The sequence below is a fragment of the Esox lucius genome, chromosome 15 (genome assembly GCF_011004845.1).
Source record: "Esox lucius isolate fEsoLuc1 chromosome 15, fEsoLuc1.pri, whole genome shotgun sequence".
Taxonomy (NCBI): domain Eukaryota; kingdom Metazoa; phylum Chordata; class Actinopteri; order Esociformes; family Esocidae; genus Esox; species Esox lucius.
Window position 1 is genome coordinate 17,809,905 of NC_047583.1, and position 25,394 is coordinate 17,835,298.

Consider the following 25,394-nt stretch of genomic DNA (forward strand, 5'->3'; position numbering starts at 1 on the left):
CGCAAACACTATTGCATGAATTAGGGGCTGATAGAGGCACTGCAAACAATTTCTTGAAATGAAAGGCAAGTATCAGTCTCTCTAGCATACATTATGGATCTCACCCTTGGCCCTGCTCTACTCCACCCTTTCCTCTAATGGACCCACTACTGCTGTGGGGTCAATGGGGTAGGGCAAACATACATAGGACAACAAATACAGAAGTAGCGAAGAACACAAAATCATGTCTTCGTCTGAATGCCACACTGTCCATCCTCACATTTTGGGTTACATTGCATCTTCAAAGCATTAGCTGATTGATACTTCAGATTATTCTCTACCAAAACAATGTCTGAGCTATTTAAAATACAATTATTTTCCTGTTTGCTATTATAATCTTTAGACTGGAAGTATTAGCCAAATAGTAAATTATTGGAATTTACATTTAATTGCATAATTGATTCTGTAACAGAAACGTATGGGACATAAAAGTTTTTGACAAACCTGTTCCATACAGGGCTAGCATGATTTGTAGGCTATAGATGATGTCTATAAAGCAATGATACCACTAACAGACAGGAGAGAGCTGGTTTACCCAGGAGATTAACTGGAGGAAAACTACAGACATTAAGGAACAACAGGTGCAGGCCTGTGATGGCCGAGGGAACTAAGGTACAGGCTAACTGTCTACTGTGGATCGCGGTCCACTGGTCAGCGCTGCCTATAATTGTTAATTTGATAACAAGTGTGTGTCTAAGTGAGGTGGGTGTGTGTGGGGTTGTAGTTGTGCATGCATTTAGAAATGATGCTAATATAGGTGGTTTACAGATAGATTCTTTGTGCGTGCTAATGGCTGATCTACTCCCCAGAAAATCTAAATGAAAGAAACCACAGGTGGGTAAAGAGGTATTTTAATCTAGGTGAAGAAATTGGATCCATTAATGATAGTGTTTGTTTGTGCGTTTAGGAGGGGTAATAACACAATAATCATATGATCAGGATATTACAACCCCCTCATATTATTCTGTCATATTATTCTTTAATATTATTCTGATTATATGACAGGACGTCTGACAGGATGTTCTCTTTAATAACCAGTTAAGGTCCAGGAATACTAGGACTGAGGGTTATGATTTAACCCTCCACATATTTTCAGACTATCAATAAACAATTGCTTATTTTGAAAATGCTTCATCAGATTGACATGCAGTGGAAAAGCAGCATCATAAACGATAACATGGGGGATGGTGACTCCCATCCCAGGAAGGTTTGCAGGTGGAGGGATTGCAATTGTGCCTAGAAGCAGGTTTGCATGAAGTGAGTGGCTTGAAGTGTGATAAAGGGTTCCAAGTGCCACTGAGCATGTCGCCGTACACCTGCACTAGACAATAAAAACGCAGACCAGCAGAACCATAAACCAAGCTTTAGCTGCCCTATTTTAACAATGTTTTGCCCACCAGGCTTTCAAAGCAATCACGTGACTAAAACTATGAATTGCCACTTCACGTTTATTGTCAAGGTTAAATATGGTGTGCCCCAGGGGTCGGTCTTGGGACCTATTTTATTTTCCTTATATACAGTATGCTTTCACTTGGACATGTTATTCACTGATGGCACACAGATGCACCTCCCTGTCAGATGCACAGACCCTGGAATGTGGAGTTCACTTACCGACTGCCTTTGTCATGTCAAAAATTGCATGTCCTGGAATTTCCTCCAGCTGAATAATTTCCTCCAGCTGAACTCAGACAAAACAGAAATACTGGTCATAGGGTCCCAGCAAATGGAAAAGCAAATACTGCCATCTGCTGGTTCCCTAGTGGATCTTATCAAGCCTGTTGCAAACATTCTTGGCATCTGGTTTGACAGTAATTTAAGTTTTGTGCAGTCATGTTTTTACCATCTTATAAATAAATAAAAAATGCGATGGCTATTAACTTTTAAGGACAATGAGACCATTTTACATGCTTTTATCTCATCACGCCTGGATTACTGTAACAGCCTTTTTACTTGTTTAACCCAAAAACCCATTGATCTACTCCAGACTGTACAGAACTCATCTGCCAGGCTTTTAACTGAAACCAAAAAACATGATCACATCACCCCTGTTTTGGCTTCATTACACTGGCTCCCAGTATGTTTTAGAACAGATTTTTAAATTGTATTAATTTTAAGGCTCTTCATGGCCTCTCTCCATGTTATGTCTCTGACCTTTTAGTCCCATATGCACCGGCACGTACCCTGAGGTTCTCGTCCAGTCTGTTGTCTGTTTCAGTGTCTCAGTGACATCATTTTTTAAAACAGCAACATACGTTTTTAAGTTTTTGCACACATTTAAAAAATATTTGCAGAGTTTGTGGCCTGGATGTGAAGAGTCCTTGGTGATGCCGCACACCCTGTGCAGACACCGCTTGCGCTGGAGGTCTATGATGGCTGGGAGCTGGGCACCAGTAATGCGCTGGGTGGTTCTCACCACCCGTTGCAGGGCCTTCTGGTCGGCTATGGAGCAACCGCTAAACCACACTGTGGCGCAGTTAATCAGAATGCTTTCGAATGTGCAGCAGTAAAATCTTAGAGGACAAGGGGGCCTTCTTCAGCCTCCTCAAAAAGTACAGGCACTGCTGGGTCTTTTCATATCAAGTCTGAGGTGTTGAAAGTCCAGGAGAGGTCCTCTGAGATGTGGACACCCAGGAATTTGAAGCTGGACACACATTCCACCTCAGTACCATCGATGAGAACTGGGGCATGACTACACCCTTTAGATTAACTGTAATTCACAATGAGCTCCTTCGTTTTCTTTGCATCAAGAATCAGGTTGATGTCAGCGCACCATGCCTCCAGGCACTTGACCTCCTCCCTGTAGGCAGACTCGTCACTGTCACTGATCAGGCCAACCACCGTGGTGTCATCTGCGCACTTGACAATGATGTTGGAACTGTGTAAAGGAAGGCAGTCATGTGTGAAGAGGGATTACAGGAGGGGGCTCAGCACACAGCCTTGTGGAACACCGGTGTTCAGGATCAGGGTGGAGGAGGTGAAGTTGTCTAACCTGACCCAGCCTAACCTGGGGTCTGTTGGTTAGGAAGTCTAAAGTCCAGTTACAGAAAGAGGGGCTGATCCCCAGGTCATGGAGCTTGTTGGCCAGCCTAGAGGGGATTACTTGTTGACCAACCTTGAAGTGTTGAATGCTAAGCTAAAGTCTATGAAAAGCATTCTCCCATATGTGTTGGTTTTGTTTAGGTGCATCAAGGCAGAGTATAAAGCTGAGGGGGTTCAGCTTTAATGGCTGTCTCTTTGTTGTCCCTGTCGAAGCGTGCTTAGAACGTGTTAAACTGGTTGGTGAAGGAGACGGCGCTGGCTGTGGGGGTAGGTTTGTTTGGCTGGTTTTCTGTGATGGCTTGGAAAAAAATGTTTTTAGCCATCTTGATGTCCCCTTTCAGGTTGGCCCTGGATGAGCTGTAGTGCCTTTAACAGTTGTCGGACCTCTCTGTTCATCCACGGCTTCTGGTTGGGAAAGGTCTGATGCAGATGTAGATGTAATCCAGAAGCATATGTTTCAGTGTCTGTATGGGATTCAAGGGTGGCTTAATTTATGCTGTTGCAGTCGAACGTATGCACGAACGCGCCCAAGTACATGTATACATATACGTACACACACATCACAACATTTATTTATTATTTATTATAAGAGCGGACTCACACAATCCAAAGAGTAATGTGCTGGTCCAATGTGCTAACTAGGCATAACGAGACAGTGTTTCAGGATGTCATCAAGATGTAAGACAAACACTAGTCTTGAATATGATTGGTTCAACATATACTGTATAGCAATGCACATTGAGCATATGGTTGTAGGAAGCACATTCTACAACTAGATGGTGATAGAGGTCAGACAAAATTATTCTGGTACTGACATTTGTGGGCTTTTCTCAAACATGTTTATTTTTTTCCCCCTTGTCTCTCCTTTCCCTCTCTCGCATCCTAATTGAGGAGATCTGGAGGATGGGCATGCACAAACACATGCTTGCTGTAATTGGGACTGTTGATTGTATTCCTTGAGATTGAAAAAGAAAGCAGTATATTGTTTGAACTTTTCTCTTGACTGCTGTCTATTCTTTTACTCTGACAAAACTCCACAAAACAGGGCCTTCATATGCAATGGCTTCTATTAAATATATATAAATCTATACTTGTTTATTTTATAGCAACTCTGGGATTCTATGCCTATTATGAATATATATTTACAATAAGGGTTACCTTAAAGATAGGTAGATAGGTAGGTAGATAGATAGATAGATAGATAGATAGATAGATAGATAGATAGATAGATAGATAGATAGATAGATTGATAGGGTTGAGGTTGTTGTACAGCAACTTAATATCTTTGACACTTACAGGAACACGCTTGCACACTAGACCTGAACACAAATTCAAGGCAGCTTAAGGCAGCACACCTACAGGAGTACTGGGGCATGTCAGCAAACTGCAAGTTCTACAGGGAATATGAAGACTGCCCTTATACTTGGTCCTGTAGAAATGATACCTCATGGGCATTGCTGAAAGCATTAGCACCAGGTTGATCCACATCACTGAATACAGAAGGAATCTGCTGAGATGTGCCCAGGAGACATTCTTCCCATTTTAAAAGGGATCGTAGCTGTCCCTGACCCAAAGAAGTGCACAGAGTACCCATAAAGCACACAGCATACGACTGAAACTGGTCCTCAGACATGAACAAAGGGGAATCAAAAAGGGAATAGGCCACATATGTAGCACAGGAGGAGTGCATACGGGGTCTACGAGTCATTTGGAATGAACAGGTCTCAAAAAAAGAGAAAGGGGAAACTCTGTGGCAGATTCCACAGAGCCGTACCCAGTAGGTTCTGAAATCCAAGACAGGACTCTGTAAGTGCGTTTGCATTACTGCAGGTCAATGGTGCCACATAGCCACCAAACAAAATGTGTTTTAAGGGAGCTAGCAGCTAGCAGGAAGGTACACCTTCACAGTGGAGAAGTACCAACCCTGTTCTAGAGAGCCATGTTGACAGCAACCAACGTGGGTAAAGAGACAGCTTTGGATACCACAGAAAGTCCCATGGAACTCCTCTCCTGAAGTCACAGAATCCATGGTTGCCAATGTAACAGCCATGTTATTCCTGAGAGAAACTGGAGACCCAGGGGATGGATAGAGAATGACATTGGCAGTAACCCGCACCCCAGCCCCCAGTAACCCGCACCCCAGCCCCCAGTAACCCGCACCCCAGCCCTCAGTAACCCGCACCCCAAACCCCAGAGCTCAGACCTGACTGACTCCAGCATAATGAAGCCAAGAACCATCAACAGACCCACAAGGCACAATCTCTTTCAAGCAGCAGCTGAACACTGCAGTCACGGGACCTTCTCCTTGAGAATAACACACAGACTGACAGACATGGGCAGCGTAGAGGTCTGACCGAAGCCAATATGCAGTGGACTCGCAAGTACCGGTGAGAAAGCTGAATGAGGACGTACAGGAGGAAGTGTAAGCACTTTAGGCCCCTAATGTTTGCAACATGTCACACCTATCACAAAGGCCCGCTTGTGGAAAAAGGGCTTCACATAATGTGCTGACAATTGGCATTCACTTTGGGTAGTGAAGGGGGTGGCTGCTCCTACCGAGCCACTTGGGGGTGCCACCACCCAGTGTGCGAAGGGAGAAATACAGGGACCTAGGCTCACGTCCCTTTCTCACACTATGTGACAGGTGTATTTTATTTAATTATGCTTTCCAGCTGAAGAGGAGGGCCGTCACACACCCACTAAAGGCGACCAGGGTGGGGCTCCAATGAACAAGAGTTTACAGATCCCCAGTGCGATCACGAAGGAACAGTCCTACCCCCTTGGGACCCAAGGGCGAGTTAGGGAAGCAAGCCCAAAATGCCTTCACATACTTTATCTCTTCACACAGGAGAGAACTATGTGCAAATGCACCCCAAACAAAAAGGTAAGCCTGTTAAAACATCTCACATTTGCTCTGCCCTAAACAACGACCTGTCTGCAATGTCATCATCAATAACAGTGAATATATAGTGAGGGTTATAGTGAGAATGTGTGTGTGCATGTTCAATGGCTGACTTGGACATTAGTTAACATGTAGTACATTGCAGTATATTAATAGTTACTGATGCCTTTGGTTGAGTTGACTGATCGTATTGAGGTGCAGTACAACATTACAACTTGAGAAAGCGGGAGTTCTTCTGCACATCATCTGCACATTCCCCCCACCTCATCTTCTGATTCAATTTGTGTTCATCTATCTATTCCTTGTGTTGACACAAGCACTTCTTCAGCATGCTTGTCCATCACAGGGCTTGTCAAAAATACAAAATGCCACATGGACTTCGCAGCATGAATATCCAGGAGAAACAGGATTTTTCCATTAAACCTTTGACTTCAGGAAAATCCCCTTAACCAGCCCTTGAGATCGAGTGCCCAGCTGTGAGTTTGACTAATTCATTCCAGTTCTTAAGGACCGTCATCTAACACGGTCATCAAAATAAGGTGAGAGAAAAACTTTACAGCAATCATAAAGACGGCACACAAGTGAATATACTATTTGCAGCAGTTGATAAACAAAACATCTCCTAATCAATCCCGATCCGGCTTAACGAATCAATTCATACTACCAATTCAATCTCCTAAATCGCCATCTTGTTGTATCTGTGTCTGCCCACTGCAGAGGTCAACAGTAACGCATTGTACAGTCCACCAGTCAAGTCTGCCACCTGCCCTCCATCAAGGTCTTACAAGATTCTATGGCAAAGAAGCATGCAGGCAAGATCATTACTAACCCCTCCTGTCCCAGTCACCCACTGTTCCAAAATTGATTATTTGGTAGTCAGAGAGCAGGTCAGCAGTACAGCTCAATCATGACTAAAACAATCCCACAACCAGAACAGTTTCTGAGGTCCTCAACAACTGGCCATTTGTCCCACAGAAACTAACTACACTATGCTGACTACATCAAGTAAAGACATCTTTTTCTTTCTTTTTTTTTCTTCTTCAAAGATATGTGTGCCACAATTATTGGCACCCTTCATTTAATACTTTGTGCACCCTCTATTTACCAAGATAACAGAGTCTTGGAGCACATGAGAACAGAGTTGAGGAGCACATGACAAGTGATCTGAGACCATTTCACTGTACAGAATCTCTCCAGATCTTTCCGTTTCCAAGGTCCACACTAATGGACTCCCTTCTTCAGCTCATCTCACAGATTTTTTTAAGGGGTTTAGGTCAGGGGATGGGGATGGCCAAGGCAAAGCCTTGATTCTGTAGTCAGTGAACCCATTCATGTCCTGCTAGAATATCCAACAATTGTCCAGTTTAAGCTTCCTGACAGAGGCAGTCAGATTTGGATTCAATATATTATTTTATGATACCATAATACAATATATCCTAACAAGTCTTCCAGGGCCTTTGGAAGAAACACAGACACAATGAGATCCACCACCATGCTTCACAGTGGAGATGAGGAAAATGTTCTGCATGACTATCTACGGCAAACCCACCTCTGGTGCCTGTGTGTCACCAGTAAAACAGGAAGCAATGGCTTATCACTTACAGTAAGTATTTCTAATCGCTCAATGCTAAATATGAATAGGAATACACTTCAGTTAGTTTTTATTCATTAGAATTCTTAGGGTGGCCAAGAATTGTGGCACACATGTTTTAGAAAAAAGTACATATTTTATTTATTTCAAATTTAATAGAGAATTCTATAATTGTACTTCAGTTAAAGGTTTGATTTTTGTGAATATTTGTAAATAACAGACCAAAAGGATTAGCAGCAAAGAAAAACATTTACAGGTTGTTTTTTTGGTTACAGTTATCAAGGGTGCAAAATGTAAATATTTAATCTAATAAAAGTATCAGTTCATCTGATGAATTACGAACTCTTAACTAGTTATTAAGTGTTCTTAACTAGTTATAAACATGAGGTGAGACGCTCCAAAATGCCAGTTATCTCAACATAAAATTAAAAATGTAATGAGACAAAAGATTGTTGACTTTCATAAATTAGGCGGAGGCTATAATAAAAATGGTTACATGTCTAAAAATACCAATATCCACTATTAGGGAAATAATGTAGAAATGTAACATCAACTGGAGCTGTGATGAACCTGACTAAAGGACCAGTGTATTTTTGCCCCACACAGTTGGAGGTTTGTTGTTTATTGAATCTGAGGTCACCAAGTTTTTTAAACAACGAATAGCCAACAAGCTATTTGGAAGATTTCCCAGAAGAAAGCCTCTACTCTTATCAAGACATATACAGCAGTGCTTGGAGTTTTTTTTAAATGTAATTTGAACTTCTGTCCTGTGGTCAGAGACAAAAATACAGATTTCCCGACCACAAACACCAGAGGTGGGTTTCGCGTAAAATGAAGGATGCAGAGGAAAACCTCCTCCCCAGTGAGAAGTATGGTGGTGAATATGTGATTTTGTGGGGATGTTTTGCTCTAAAACCCCTGAGAACCTGGATAAAGAATGCATGGCATCATGGACACTGGAGATTTTAGACTGCTGTCTCTGCCAGAAGGCTAAAACTGGACAATTGTTGGATCTTCCTCCAGGACAATGATTCAAATCATTTTTCCACATCCACAAAAGGCTCCCTTACCAAAAAATAAACCTTTTGCAATGGTCATCAGTCCCCCGGCCTTAAACCCTGTGAGGACCAAGAACTCTGAAAGATTTGGGGAGATTCTGTCTAGATAAATGGTTTCAGATCCCTTGTTAAATGCTCTTCCACCTCATCAATCATTACAGGAGATCTCTCAGTGCTTTTATCTTGTCATGTGGAGGGTAGACACACTAAAGGGGTGTTTTCATGTACAAAATGCATGGGTGGCAACAACCATGACACACTTTTTAGAAAAATATATCATTCTTGATTATATCAAAAGCACTATAAAATATATGTTATTTATAGGGGTCTTTATCTACTATAAATATTATACCGATCAACCATTGTGTGTAGTTTGTCCACAGCAGTTGCAACTAAATGGTAAAAAGGATGTTTGTAGAATTTTGCCACACACCAATCTACATTTTTCTTCCTTTTTCTGTTCATTTACCTGAGAGTCATAGGGTATACAGCCTTCGAATTCAAGATGTTCACCTGGTCCTCCATAGATGCTGCAAAAAGGCAGCAAATCTGCTCATTGCTCCTCAGACAAATGTACCTACACAAGGCTACATTTAGGCTATATTTTACATGTTTATTTCACACTCGAGTATGACGTTTATATGGACCCAAACCTCAATATTTGTTAACTTCCACTAAAACAAATTTGTCTACCTATCAACAATTTCTGCATGCTAGCAGTTACCAGTCTTTATGCACAGCATCTAGCAACCACTACTTCTAAACCTGAAAAGGACAACTTCTAAATGTTATGCAGTGAAGATAACCAAATACCAAATTGGATGGCTAGTTACAATAAATAAATCATGACTGATTTGAGTAATATCTATTTTGTTGGATCAGATTTTTTTGACTGTGTGCCAATGATGGCATCCTCCTATCCCCCACAGTTTAATTTACCTTTTCACATCAAGTATGATTATCAACAAAGGACACACAGCAACCACAACAAGCTCTGTCAGTTAGAACACTACAAACTGTAGTGTTAATGCCAAAATATTGAATGTCATGGATCATGTTGCACCGATAAAGCCTGAAGGGAAACTCTGAGCAAACAGAAAGCACCGTGGAGAGACACCATGATGGTAAACGCATTGAAAAGAGAATGTAGGAAAGCCGAACATAAGTGGAGGAAAACTAAACTTCAGTTCCACTGTGACATCTATAAACAAAGCCTTTGTAGTTTTAACTATGAGTTACAAAGGGCTAGACAGCAACATTTATCAGGAATGATCAACAAGGACATCAACAATACCCGCATTCTATTTGCCATGGTCGACAAGCTTACGAACTCCGTAAAGCAGACAGCATCAGAACTCTTGTCCACTGAAAAATTAAATTTTTTTGTTTCTTTAGTGAAAAAAAAAAAAAGTATTAGACAGACCATCAGACCTACACAGTCAAAAAAAGACACTGTACTATGGCCACCAAGAAATAACATGGTTATTATGTCGCAATTTAATACAATCGATAAAAAATCCCTAGAAGAAACAGTTTCACATCTTAAAGCTTCCACATGTTGTCTTGACACACTGCCATCAGACATTAAAACTATTTTTAACTCTATAACAATGGATCTGCTGCAAATCGTTAACGGCTCTCTGCAATCTGGCTTTTTCCCAATGTCCCTAAAAACAGCTGCCATTAAGCCCCTAAAAGAGAACATTGGATGCATCTATATTGAACAACTATAGACCTGTATCAAATCTCCCTTTTATAGCCAAGATCATTGATAAGGTTGTCTTCAATCAACTCAACAATTTTTTGAACTCAAGTTCAGTCAGGCTTTCAACTTAACCACAGTAGTGAAACGGCTCTTGTTCTAGTATTTGTTTTTATTCTATTCTATTTTTTTTCTTTGTAGGCTAAAGCACATTGAATTGCTTCTATGTATGAATTGTGCTATTTAAATAAACTTACTTGCTATCTTGTTATGTTTCACCTGAGACTGTTAACAGTATGGCTAATTTCCTAAAGCAGAAGTTGCATAACCATTTCACATAATAACTAGAGCTTCCTGTTTTAGAGCTTACTAATAGTGTGAGTTATTTTTAGCAACTCTGGCTGTATGACAAAACAAAAAGACATCATCATATAACATAGTGATAATTTCATACAAAATGCAATATGCTCTGAAAATATTTTGTTCAATATCTATATTCTAATATAAATAGACTTCATTATAGAATGCTTATTCAGATCTTTATTACAGCTGTTGTGTGATGCCAATACATAGACAACATTCTCATGTTTATTAAATTGGTTACATCTTCAGAACTAAGTAAACAGAAAAAACATCAATGTGTGTCCAGTCCAGATTTTTACTTTGGATGCCCAAGTTGATTTTGCATGGAAATTATTTTTTTGAAGTTTGAGAGTGATATGACAAAAATAATAGGTTAATTAATTGTAAAAACTACAACCCTGTTGGTAGTGCTACACTACCAACACAGCTACAAGCAACACTGTTTTGCTAGGTAGGGCAGTGCAGTGAACTAATGGAAATACGACTACTAGAACATACTGTACATAGTTATGTCTTTGTTACAATAGGAGAAATGTGGTGCCTCTGTAAACCCCGCAATGAAAAATTAACAAAAAGATCAGTATTCTTCATAATTTAATAAGTGTAATGATGCACAACCAAGAGGACATAGAAATATAACTTACATTGTAGACAATCTAAGCTCCGTCTTTTTTATTTGTTATACCAACAGCACATACACTTACATACACTTTTCTAGGTCTGTTTTCAGTGTGACATGAATAGTTACTGACATTCTTCCCGATTGTTATCTAATGCACCATATTTACTCAGAAAACAAGGGCAAGGGAGAGCAGACGCCCTGCTTCTGGGGGTTGGGGGGGGGGGGCTGACAGATTAGGAGGAGGAGGAGCAGGAAAATTAAGAAGAAGAGGAAGAAGTGGAAGCAGTGATGGAAGGTGGGGAATAAAAGTGTGAAAAGAGGCAGCTGGTGCTAGTGGTCACATGGTCAACATGCCTGTCTATGTAGGTGAACTGGGCAAGATTGGAGTCCAGTAGCAGTACAAGAAAGGAAAGAAAGCGAAAACATGTTAACACAATAGTAGCATTAGGGTTCGATAGACATTTCTATTCTTCTCCTGATTTTAACGATGCTGGTCTGAACCCTAAAACTTGAAAGTGAGTCATAGAACCGATCCATGACTCAAACTGAACAAAGATTTCCTTTATGACTCGAATATGCGTGCAAGTTCTATAATGCATGTGGCTTGATGACTCAAATATGCATGCAACTTTTGTAATGCATGTGGCTTGATGACTTGAATATGGGTGCAAGTTCTGTAATGCATGTGGCTTGATGACCCGAAGATGCGTGCAAGTTCTGTAATGCACAAACTTTGGTCCTTAGCTTTTTCATTACCTCCTGAACCATCGTCCATTGTATGTGGGGACAAGATGGACATCATAGTTTTAAAATAGTGCCTAAAATGAGTCTACAAATAGAAAACATGTTATCAGCATTTTAAAAATGTCTCACATTTGGGAAATAGACTTTAAACAAACTTCCTAATGATATCTCTTTGTTGAGCAATATCACATATGACTTTCAGAATGCATTTCCATGCGCATTAGCTGTAAAGTTCAATTTCACTGTAATTTCTAATGATTTAAACTTAAACCACAAAATGAAAATGCCATGTTATCCATTGTATGTGAACATACTTAAATGCTAATTCAAAACAAAAATCTGAGCATTTAAAATTATTTTTCAATTAGATTATCTTGGAAATGTTTGGAATGTCTTACCAGTTCCTATTATCCTGTGTAATGTCCATATACACTACCAATTGGATATTCCTCCCCACCCAGCAATAGAAGCTGGCTTTGAAGTAGTCCGTCAACACATGTTGATTTGATTTTTGTTGACGCTCTGATTACAGTATAAAAAATATATATATCTGAAATTTGAGAAATTAAAGCAATGTAAATACCAGCTGAAAAATCAGCAAGAGCATTGTCCCAGTGAGACACTATTGCCAGTCTGCATAGATGGAAACAGAATCTCTGAGTCTTTGAGTAAAACACCTTGGTAAATTCTTATTGGAAACTCAGCAATAACATGGCAGTTTTCCTTTCAACACCACCAGGGACCAGACATTTAAGAGCACTATGGACAGCTCCCAACACAACTTGTTACGATGGATATGAACACCAATTAACCAGTAGAATTAAGTGTCAGTTAAGGTGTCTGGTCCATTACGTACTGGTGTCTATTATTTCAGCATTATTTGGGATTATTCAAAAAGCTTGTCAGCACCATGGACAGTTTCTACAGCATCAAACTAGGCTTCTTTCAGTGCAAATGAACATTAGTAAAACAAAAGCACAGGCGGTGGGACAAGGAAGTATGGACCATGGTGTCTTTCCTTTCGCCACCCTAAGACTGTAAACTTGCAAGGATCAGCACTGCGGACAGCTCTTAATAAGGCTTCCCCAAGTGCAGATGAATGGCAAATAAGTAGCGGCTACCACTAGGACATACATTTTATCTGTATCCATGACCTCCAATGCTCTTCTCAGTGAGACTTATACATTGGATAACAACGATTATGCACCCCTATACAGACTATGCTCCTGACCAGGCAACGAGAAACTACAAACTGCCACAACCAAGCGACGTTGTGTCCTGGACACAGGTAACCACATTAATATTTAAAAGTCTTTGAAAGTGCCCAGCATCCACATCATTAAACCTTTTGTAATTTTGCTGAACATTTATTGCTTGAAACACGAAATCAGATTCTTTCTTTCCATGAAATGGAGCACTCTAGACACCCGTACGGTACTTGGAAGGTCTGTCTAATGTGTTTGCACTGTTGTTGCAGTTTCCATCATGAAAAATTGCATGTATTTTCAGAACCACAGAATTAACAATGCTGAATTTCAGGCATGAGACTGTTCACATTTATGGGGTTCTCTCAAAAAGTGGATTTGACAATATATAGGTTGTCACCCACTAGCAAGTAAACTGCTTTAACAAATACTGAACAATTTCACCTAACTGCAATCATGAATCTTAAAACAGTTATATTCTATGAAGAATCAATGCCTTGCCATTTATTGATCCTTGGAGACTGAAATCTACACCAGTAGGTAAACCATGCAGATATAAAATGTGTATTTCCACCAACTCATTCACAGAAGGAAATCCTTCTGGCATATGGACATGTTTGTCCTCTGCTTTGCTACATGCGAAAGCCCTGCTTGACATCATTGTAATGTTAAGTGAATCAGAATGCTCATTTTGTTACTGCACACTTAGGAGTGAAATACACTACTGCACATTTTCAGCTCTGTTACACTGCATCCGGAATGAAGTCTGCTCTCATTACACTTATTAATATCATGAATACAGGTGTCTCCATCACCCTACCCCCTTTTTCCAGACCAAATTTTGTGGGCTTTGGGTCCATTGGAACCCATTCTGCTGGAGATACGATTCTCCCCCACACCACACAAAAGCATAGCTCAAAATACGTTTAAACATGGTGACATGATAACTAACAGTTTTGTCATTGATGGACAATTATTCGCAATACACCCACTCTCAGTACAACACTGTTTGATTATAATAATCATGAAATAGCTGTATGGTTTGGCCCATGGTGACCAGATTTAGCAATTTTGTCAGAAGTATGTCAATATCATTAACTGAAAATAGCAGGACATGTATTTCTATTTATTCTGAGACAATATACGTTGGTTAGCTGCAAGGGCCATTGCAGCTTCAACAGAATGTCTTATCTCCTTCTCTCATTAATTATTGGTGCGTTGCGATTTTTAATGCGTTTTCTGGGTTTTAACAAATTATTAACTTGGGCTGTAGCCCGTGACGCGTGGCGAATGGAATCTGCTGCGAGGGAGCTCGGGCGTCCAGGTACACCTCAGAAAATGCGCAGCTTCTCAGACGTGCTTGTGTTGCACGATGCCCCATATAGGGCTGACTTAAGGTGAACTAAGAGCCGCGTTCAATGCTTATTCTAAGATATTCAGCCGAACAACACAGGAAGACCTGCTTGATGCAAAACTGGTCCGGACACCGCTGTTTCTATTGAAATGCTTGGTTTAACCGGAGGTATGGGATCTGCCTAGCATATTGATACGTTTCAGCTACTGCATGCATCCCGGTGACCTCGTCTTGCGCCAACATCCACACTTCAGGTGAAACACGAATATCTTTTTTATTTCACACTCGCCGAATTTTCAACGAAATATTGTGTTTTTGTGCAAATGCAGTTTTGATGTTGGTGAAACGACGCGCATGCGTTGGTCTTGGGATAATTGGGCAGCCTGTGACTAAGTTAAATTCCTGAAATCTTCGCTCAAAGTCATCGCTCGGATCGAAGTTGGTGATGTGGACGGCTTTAGACCGCGGATGCTGGGGGATTTTTTGTATTTTCCTTATGGTCGCCATGGTCGGCGGCGCTCAAAGGTGAGAGAGCCCACGGGTGTGATTTAGCCTATTGTTTCTGTCTGTCTTGACTGTCCCTTACTCTGCAGTACCCTGCAGTTTTTGATTAAAACATATGTTCTATTTAGCGCCAACGAGCCTAGCAACATGTCATTTGTGAAAGCGACCGTGGACAAACTGCTCAAGGGGTATGACATTCGTCTGAGGCCCGATTTTGGAGGTAAACAATTGTTTGCGGTTGGGTGGGTTGGTGGGTAGTCTACATATTGTAGGTTAACTAATATCAAGTTGTATGCAAATTCAAATGCCATTGATAGCAAACCTGTGTCTTACATGTGATGTGTAGGTGCCCCTGTGGACGTTGGAATGAGCATAGATATCGCGAGTATCGACATGGTTTCGGAAGTCAACATGGTAAGTAGCCAACCTAATGTTTTTAAGGATGTGCCTAATGCAACACATGTTAGATATTGTGTGAGAACACAGAATACGCGATGATAAACGCTAGGGTCATTTTCTAAAATGTGCATGCAACTGTCATCTAGACCTTATATGTCTACTGTTATAGCGTTTTTCTGTTGACCAAAACAGTTCACTGCATTTCAGCACCAAGGACAGCAGCCGCAATGTGTCAAATCCAATCCATATGCATAAACTTCCCTGTGGTGTCAGAACCATTAAAGACTGAGAATTAACGGGGGTTGGGGAGAGCGAGAGAGAGAGCACGTTTGTTCTGCACATGGATTGTGAGATGTCAGATCTATACAGTATGCGCTCTGAAACAGGATAAAGTGACTAGGAGGAGACTGAAACATTGTGCTTGTGTGCATGTTTGCTGGTTTGGCCTCAATGCAGTAATTATATAACTAGTCAGTGACTCAACAAGGAAGCCCAGAAAAGACAAATTTTGAGGCTTCATTTGGGCACTTAGTTTGTACATGAACACCGCAGTATTTTCAGGGTGCCAGTGGAAGATACAAATTGATTAATGATTACTTAAACTTGTCTAATATATGTCAAATTCCCAGGAGCTATTACAGTGGTTTTGTGTGCATGTGCATAGAGAGGGAGAACACATTTCTTTCTCCTCTGCTCTGTGCAAACACTGAATGTTTATGGAATTTTGGTGAAAGTTCAAGGTTTTAATGATGCAACAGAAAATTACCTCTTTATCGTCATTTAACTCTGGGAGATTTGACATTCCCATTTTGATCCAAGAACTGTGATCTGCATAGATATGTCTGCAACAATGTTTGGCGAATGTCATTGGATTGTTCATTATGTGTCTTTAAACTTCTGGAAAATGTCAACTGTATAGAAAGAACATGTAGCAAAACTGACAGTAACTCAGTGGCAAGTAACATACTGTGTTTCATATAACATTACAGCTTCTGTAAAATAAATGTCCCATGGCTGTTTTTGCTCCAACATGTCTCAAGCCTGCATAAGTTACTCTAATTGGTAAAACCTTTTTTTCTATGGTTCAGAAGATCCCTCTTGATTTGGATCATCTGTAGACTCAAACATTACAGAAACATTTTAGAATGTCATTTTTTACTATGTGGCCTACTGTCCCAGCCCAGTTTCAGAAATTTTGAAAATTACAAAAGAGAAATGACTGAATCCTTTCTCTCTACTATGTAGCAAAATATCTATTTGTGTGAAATATATTTCCTATGTCCATCTACTAAATACTGTTAATAATAAATAATTAATAATCAAATATATGTATTAGTTGAGAGAAAATTATGTCCACCAGTGTGATGCAATATTGTGACATTTTATGGTCTCGTTTTTATTCCTTTGGTGTGAACCCTTTAACTTGACAATGCCCCAGTACATACATACAAGTCATTACATAAAATAATGTGAACATATTTTAGTTGGTATAGCAGTGGAAGGCTAACTAATCACCACAAGGACCCAGCATGAAACATAGTTTGGTGTGATACTGTGTACTCTGGTGTGACAGTGTCCAGCCAAATTAGTTTACTGTCTCTCCGCAATAAATTATTTACTTGATTTCAGATTTTTAAAATTTATTTTCAGTATTTCTTAAATTGAGAACCACTACACACACGCACCCATGCACTCACATACATACACTTAATGGAGTGAGCTATTACACTATAGTATGTAAGTAAGTCCTAATATACAATTGATGGTACAGTACATGGCATGAAAGATAAATCAATTGAATCAAAAGGCAGTTGAATTAGATTATGTTATTGACAGTAGTGTTCTGTGGGCAGTTGGTCTAGATTGGCTTTGGTTAAACGTATGCCAGCTAATGAGTAATGTCCCAATCCAAAGACAACTATCCCAAAATCTGATTAATAACAAGTAAACTCATAACAGAATCAATCTCCACAGTACCTTAATGAATTCATTTTATGCCAACCAGAATGATTACTGTATAGGCGTGGGTTCCTCTCCTGCATATTTCTTGGCTGCTGCTCCATTGTTGTGTACATATGACAGGTAAGCTAACTTGTAATGTTAACTTTTTTACATAGCAAAATATTCTTATTTAGTTAATAATACCTAAATTACAATGACATTTTACTCATTAATAGACAGAATTCTTGTTTACATTGGAGCTCATTTGCATTATTGCTGCTAATTATGTTTTTTCTGCTAATTAGTTGGCTTGCATTGTGAGACAAATTTATACAAGAATCACGCCCATGCATATTATTAAATGCCACTTAAATTTAAGATAAAATGTTTTAATATAGAAACATCACATGATATAGGCACAGTTTACTCCATCCTAATGTAAGCTGAATGCATTAAGCACCAGTGTTTTTTTCCTCAGAAGCAGAAGATGAGGACCTCCTACACAGTAACATTTTAATGAAAAACAACAAAACATCAAAAAGATTATTCAGACCAGAACATCTCCTGTTTTGGAAAATGAGGTTTTACAATAGTTACAACAGCAACCTCCTTGCTAGACCATGGTATAGACAGAGGGAATTATTTTACTTTAGAATCATAATAAAATTATATTACTGTTGGAACCAGACAACAATTTTGATAGTTTGAAAAGAACGTAAGAGTTTCAACATCTTATCTGTCAAGTCAGGGATCAGAGAATTAACTTGTGATAGAAATGCAGTCCGAACATTGACCATTGAGTCAAATGACACAAACAGACATTTGGCAGACAGCTTATTTATAATTGTAAAAAATAGGAAAGATTGTTTAGCTATTTATAAAGACTCCTAAACGGAAACAGTGGAAGAACGTGTTCACGTAAGTGTTTTTTTTAGTTTTTTAATAACAACCTACTTCTTGCATCTCCACCCATGGCACATGGGAAGCCCCTGGTCATCTGCCCCTTACTCCCTGATGACTGTTTTCTCTTTAAGAACTTTGAGTAGTGCTGTAAATTGTGTGGGTGTGTGTATATAGCAGTCATAGCCAAATATATTGGCAGCCTTGCACTTTATTTGAACCGCAGCTTTAAAATGTAGCATTTGTTTTGAAAAGTCAGTTTTTCCTCCTATGTATTTCTTTAGATTGCAGTTGGACAAACCCCAAAATCTGAATCTTAGAAATCACAACGAAATCCTATAACGTCCCGGACTATATTATTGGTACCGTCTAAAAGTTTATAACTTATGCCTGTACAGCACACATCAGTGGTTGTGTGTTTTGGGGTTTATCTGTTGGATAATCTTAAGCAAATTAAAGGCTTGTTAAATTGCATAAAAATCTTGAGATTGATTTGGCCAGTCAAGTACTTTTCACTTTGGTCATTTAAAAACTCAAGTTGCTATGGCAGCACATTTGGTGTAATGGTTTTGCTTGTTTGGAGGTATTTGCTTGTACTTTTGCAGACATATTTCTGTACATTTTATAATTATTTCTGATTCTCAACAGTTATATCATGAAGGAAGATGTGGTAGCCATACAGGCCAATTCATAACACCCACTCAACCATATTTCACAGATAAGGCAATATGATGTGGATTGTTTTTCTCCACACTTTCCTCTTGCCATCTGTCCGGTAAATGTACATTTTTTGGTACGTTGTTGCAAACTGTAACCTGGCCATTCTATATTTTGCTATATTTTTGCTAACAATTAGTGTTCACTTTGCAGAGTTGCCTCTGTAGCTGAAGTCTTCTGAACATGCCACACCTACCTTTTAGCTCTTTATCTGTTGGACAGATCTGTTTCTTTATTATGGTGAGAATTCTTCAGTCATCCACTGTTGAGGTCATTTTTGGCTCGTTTTTCAAGGAACATTGACAGCTATATTATGCCTGTGCAAATGTGATGGAATGCAATTAACTAACCAATCATTCCCAACATGTTTGGTGCCCTGAAATAGGGGGAAATATATAAAAAGAGTTGTCATTTCTATATAGTGAAACCAATATCAATATGAATAATAAACTCCGGGAATCCAAACTCTAACATTTTATTTAAAATTCAAAGTTTGGGGAAAAAAAGGCAGAAGAAGAAAACATTTGTAACTTTCACAAAAATTCCAAGGGCACTGTATGTCTTGGCTGTTTAGTCCTGCAAACTGCTACTCTATAGACAAACTTGCCATGGGCCATTCCCCTTAATATTTGACTATCCTTTGAATAAAGGTGTTAATTAAAACATTGTCTTAGTGGATTTGTCCTCTGTGAGCTCTGTGCCTATATTCATCCATCTTCCAACATTTCTGAAATCTCAAGCTGCCACTGTAGGTGCAAAAACACTGAAATGTGATAATAAATTATTACCAAACAAAAAAATTATAATTAAATGAATACACCATTGTAATGCTTTCTACAATAGACAAATGAACAGCAGTCACCATATCCTCAACCTTTAAACCAGAAATATATGGAGACATTATTTTGAATCAGTGTTAATATTTTTATTGTTTTACCTGTATCTGTGCATGAGTTCTTAAAAAACTGTAGAAAATAATAATAATAAGTGACGAATATCACATGGCGATTAACCTCCAACATTTATACGTTTTTTCGGTAAATCAGGGAAAATGCTGTAATGACAGCTACTGGTTTGATACACAGATAAGGAGGTTACAGGTTTTTGTTCCAACTCTTCACTCACTAACACATAATCTAAATTAAAAACCTTCACTGCAGTCCCCTGGTACAGAAATAACATCTGTATTTTAGAATGAGCTTAATATTACAATTGACAAATCTGCATACTAAATAGTAACAGGAGTGAATTTACTTCTATCCAAGATTGTGATGTTGCATACTGGGATTATCCAGTTTTTTCTTTCAAGTGTTTGTGTGTCAGTGTGGGATGTTCCAGAGTGGGATGTTCTTCAATTTTGAACAAACATAGACAATTGGATAGAAATAAACCTCACTGCTCAAGTTTCATTGCAAGTTTATGCAGCCACAATTATAGTGATTATAGTGATTTCTAATCATATAATTTTCTTATTGTTTTTATTTATGTAAGGATTTGAATATATTGTTAATTGTAAGACTAACCATTTTTTGAACTGGCACTTCTAAAACAACACAACAAAGAAAGGGGAAAATGACAACACGAAGTTGGCAGGTACATTGGCAGGTACAGTAACTAGCAACAGAATGCATAAAAATCTTGGCTGGCTGGCTGGCTGGCATGCCATGCTTTGCCAGAGCACAGTTGCATTTCTTATGTTTTCCTTTAGATGTTGTTAGCATTTCCACATATGTTATTTAAACATCCACACCAGGACAATTTAAAAATGAACAAATGCAATAAAATTAATAATTCAGATGGGAGTCAGTGTGCCTTCCATTGCAAATAACACTGAGAATAAAATGTAATCGAGAGACCGTTGTGCGGCTGCGCGCGTGTGAGCGTGTAAATGAAATGAGGTGTGTTGTGGTGTGTGAAACGGGCTCTAAGTTGCGGATTAGAGTGCAGGGCAAATATGTAGTTAGTTAAACTGTCAGATGGCCTTGGGGTTGAAGCATTTTATCCAGTCTCTGTCCTAGTTGTGATGCTCCCAAACTGCCTTGGCTTTTAGATGGTTGCAGCATGAACATTATAGCTTGGGTACCTGAGGTCCATGATGACCTTAGTTGCCTTTCCGCAGCTCCGTGTGGTGTAAATGTCCCAGAGGGCAGTCAGCGGGCTGCAGATGGTGCATTGGTCTATTGTTACCTCCCTTCAAAAAGCCATATTTTTATGCAGTGAGGTATTGATGTACCACTCTCTTATCAGGCTGCAGTGAGGTATTGTGAGGTTTCTTAGGAACATGAAAAGCATACGTCGAAGAATTCAAAGCTCAGCTGTCTTGTTGTGTTCGCCTCAGAACAGGACTCATGATTGGTGGTTTAGCTAATATGGCACCTCCGTAGTCCTTTAATACGGGAGACCACATTTTCCACATGGCTGTGTGGATGAGTGGGTGGAATTCCAAATAAATAAATCTTACTGTGCCAGCTGGGTTTTATTTCCAGTCCAACTTCTACTACTCTGTGACCTCTTGTTTCTAATCTACGTGAAAGGTTCAGGGAACACCCTGCCTTTGAATTTGGGAAAAGGTGAAAAAAAAAAAGATCTGCACACCAGAGGAACATTTCGTTTACTTTATCTCAAAGAACATAAACGGAATCTTCATGACTAATACAAAGTCAGGTTAGTGTCCATAGTCACAGAACAGTAGAGTCACAAAAACACACAACGTCCATTCGATTGCTCTAGACCAAACAAAATGTGACTTGGACAATTGGAATACAGGACTTATGCTTAAGTCCAGCCTTAAACATGCAGGAGAGAACTAAATCGCATAAAAATGTGCATTATAACACATTCCATCTAAAGGTAAATGCTCAATATCCATGATCACGGAGCTCCACCTATTCTGCTGAGCTTAGACACTCGCTGTTGCTTTCAGCTGGCTGTCTATGCATCTCACTCTTTCTGTTGTCCTCCAATTGCCACTAAACACCTATTATAAAAAGGACACAGTGAGAGATAATCATTTGCACAGTTGTTCTCAGTTGAATCTCATTCCAGCAAACTCATAGAGCGGACAGGGCTGCAGCTGGGTCCAGTGTTCTGCCCTCCCCCGAAACCATCACCTCTCATGTCTAAACAAAGCTCAGTAAAAAAATCAAGATGGAGTTTCACCATAGAACATTCTCCCTAGGCCCTATTCATGCATAAACATTTTTGAAACTTAAATAAATGTTTTTTTTAGTCCATGTTAGGTCCACTTATCTCTAGTCTAAATCGTGCCACATGGGCCTCAAATACAAGTGTAAGGGTTTCATCGCAAATGTTTGGTCCTGATGACTGGACTACCAACTTATTAGTTTTTCTGTCATTTCTGAAGATATTTTTATATTGCATATTTCTTCACACAGATCTTCTGCCGAAACTATTTTATTTATTTACTGAACAAATGTATGGAACACCTAATATCTGATGTGAAAATGTGATTGCCTCTTATATTCAATAACTTGTTCACAGAGACTGCAACCAAAATCCTTCTGTACTGTTTAGTCTCCCACATCACTGAGAATCTTGGCCCACTTTTCCACTCAGCAACAATTGTAGTTCTTTTTTTTTAGCTAAAACTGCTCCTTTTAGGCTTTGCCAGAATATCACAATAAGGTTTAGGTCTGGCCTGGAATAAGCAATACCAAATCTTTAAATGTTAGGCTTGTCAGCCATGCTGATGTTGACTGGCTTTTGTTTTAGATAATTGTCTTACTGCATGTCCCAGGTACACTGCAGATTCAGCTCTATACCATCCAAAAAAGCTCCATATTTGAGTCTTCTGTCCATAGAACATTTATCCTGGAGTGTTAACTGGTGACTGGTGCTTACATGAGAATTTTTGGAAAGCTTTTGAATAAAATGTCATGTTATCTGTCAAAAAACTCCACAGATTTGACCTCAAAACAATAGTTAGTAATGTTAGTAAAATATTAACTCAAAAACAACATTTCCACTTAAATGTATATCACTTTTCTGCATGTTACACTCAATCAATCAATCAAATGTATTTATAAAGCCCTTTTTACATCAACAGTTGTCACGAAGTGTTGTACAAAACACCCAGCCTGATACCCCAAGGAGCAAGCAACAAACAGTGTTGAAGCACAGTGGGTAGGAAAAACTCACTAAGAGGGGCTGAAATTAAGGAAGAAACCTGGAGAGGAACCAGGCTCGGTGGGGGTAACCAGTCCTTTTCTGGCTGTGCTGGGTGAACATTTTAAGAGTACAAGTTGTAATAATTACTGAATGCATTTGGGCTGTGTCCAGAATCTATAAAACCTAATCTAGGTCAGCAGCATGACCAGATGGAAATAGATAGAGACGATTGGGGGGGGTCAGCAGACTGGCAGCTGGAAATGTCAGGTATCGTCTTGATCTGCAACACAACCTACACCTAATTTACACCAATTTATTTCATACAAACCCGTTTCCAAAAACATTGGGACGCTGCATAAAGTGTTAATAAAAATAGAATGCAATGATTTGCAAATCATTTAAACCCTATATTCAATTGAAAATTGTACACATTTTTTAACTGAGACATTTTATTGATTCTTGACAAATACAGTTGTGCTCAAAAGTTTGCATACCCTTGGAGACTTGGTAATATATGTTCCATTTGTAAAGAAAACATGAGTGAGCAGGCAAATCACGTGTTTCATTTCTTATGGGAATGGCACAATCACAAAACAAAACATGGCAACAAAGAAAAAAATGAACTGACCCCTGTTCAAAAGTCTGCATACCCTTAGTTCTTAATACTGTGTATTGCCCCCTTTAGCATCAATGACAGCGTGCAGTCTTTTGTAATAGTTGTCTATGAGGCCCCAATTTCTTGCAGGTGGTCTAGCTGTCCATTTGTCTTGGCAAATGTTCTCCAGGTCATGCAAAGTCTTTGGTTGTCTTGCATGAAACAGTAAAGGCTGGTGCAGTAAAGGATTCTATGTGGCAACTCAACCATGCAGCTCATTTTATTTGAAGTATTGTCGTATTGTGCTCCTTGTAACAACCATACCATCTTTTTCCAGAAAAGCCTGTACTTCTCCTGAATTGACCTGTGGGTTTTTCTTTGCATCCCAAACAATTCTTCCGTCTGTTTTGGCTGAAATCTATCTTGGTCTACCTGACCTTGGCTTGGAATCAAGAGAACCCTGGATTTTCCACTTCTTAATAAGTGATTGAACAATACTCACTGGCATTTGCAAGGCTTTTGATATCTTTTTATATCCTTTTCCATCTTTATGAAGTTCCATTACCTTGTTACACAGGTCTGTTGACAGTTCTTTTCTGCTCCCTATGTCTCAGTATCTAGCCTGCTCAGTGCATCCATGTGAGAGCTAACAAACTCATTGACTCTTTATACACAGACACTAATTGTAATTGCAAAAGCGACAGGTGTGGGAATTTCACCTTTAATTGCCATTTTCACCTGTGTGTGTCACCTTGTGTGTCTGTAACAAGGCCAATCATTCAAGGGTATGTAAACTTTTGATCAGGGCCATTTGGGTGATTTCAGTAATAATTATGATTTAAAAAGGAGCCAAACAACTACACTCACCTAAAGGATTATTAGGAACACCTGTTCAATTTCTCATTAATGCACGAGCTCACCAAAATTAGACAGTTGAAGACTGGAAGAATGTTTCCTGGTCTGATGAGTCTCGATTTCTGTTGAGACATTCAGATGGTAGAGTCAGGATTTGGCGTAAACAGAATGAGAACATGGATCCATCATGCCTTGTTACCACTGTGCAGGCTGGTGGTGGTGGTGTAATGGTGTGGAGGATGTTTTCTTGGCACACTTTAGGCCTCTTAGTGCCAAATGGGCATCGTTTAAATGCCACGGCCTACCTGAGCATTGTTTCTGACCATGTCCATCCCTTTATGACCACCATGTACCCATCCTCTGATGGCTACTTCCAGCAGGATAAAGCACCATGTCACAAAGCTCGAATCATTTCAAATTGGTTTCTTGAACATGACAAAAGTTCACTGTACTGAAATGGCCCCCACAGTCACCAGATCTCAACCCAATAGAGCATCTTTGGGATGTGGTGGAACAGGAGCTTTGTGCCCTGGATGTGCATCCCACAAATCTCCATCAACTGCAAGATGCTATCCTATCAATATGGGCCAACATTTCTATAGAATGCTTTCAGCACCTTGTTGAATCAATGCCATGTAGAATTAAAGCAGTTCTGAAGGCGAAAGGGGGTCAAACACAGTATTAGTATGGTGTTCCTAATAATCCTTTAGGTGAGTGTATGTGATGATAAATGGCT

At 39.5% G+C, this 25,394-nt stretch overlaps 2 protein-coding genes across 6 annotated transcripts in view; one reads left to right on the top strand and one right to left on the bottom strand.

The window, feature by feature from the left end:
* The window catches only part of gabra2a (gamma-aminobutyric acid type A receptor subunit alpha2a), a 120,329-nt gene that overhangs the window by 37,906 nt on the left and 57,029 nt on the right, over positions 1-25,394 (bottom strand). The gene's annotated exons all lie outside the window — the stretch shown is intronic.
* gabrb1 (gamma-aminobutyric acid type A receptor subunit beta1) overlaps positions 14,531-25,394 on the top strand; it is a 77,043-nt gene continuing 66,179 nt past the window's right edge. Inside the window, exons 1-4 of one of the 5 annotated variants that reach the window (XM_010892390.3) lie at positions 14,535-14,873; positions 15,041-15,144; positions 15,252-15,343; positions 15,470-15,537. In XM_010892390.3, the coding sequence (XP_010890692.1) occupies positions 15,065-15,144; positions 15,252-15,343; positions 15,470-15,537 (240 nt within the window). In that variant the 5' untranslated portion in view covers positions 14,535-14,873; positions 15,041-15,064. Of the gene's footprint in view, positions 15,145-15,251; positions 15,344-15,469; positions 15,538-25,394 lie in introns of all 5 variants that reach the window. The other 4 variants (XM_010892389.3, XM_034297394.1, XM_013137327.3 and 1 more) reach the window with 4 other exon arrangements.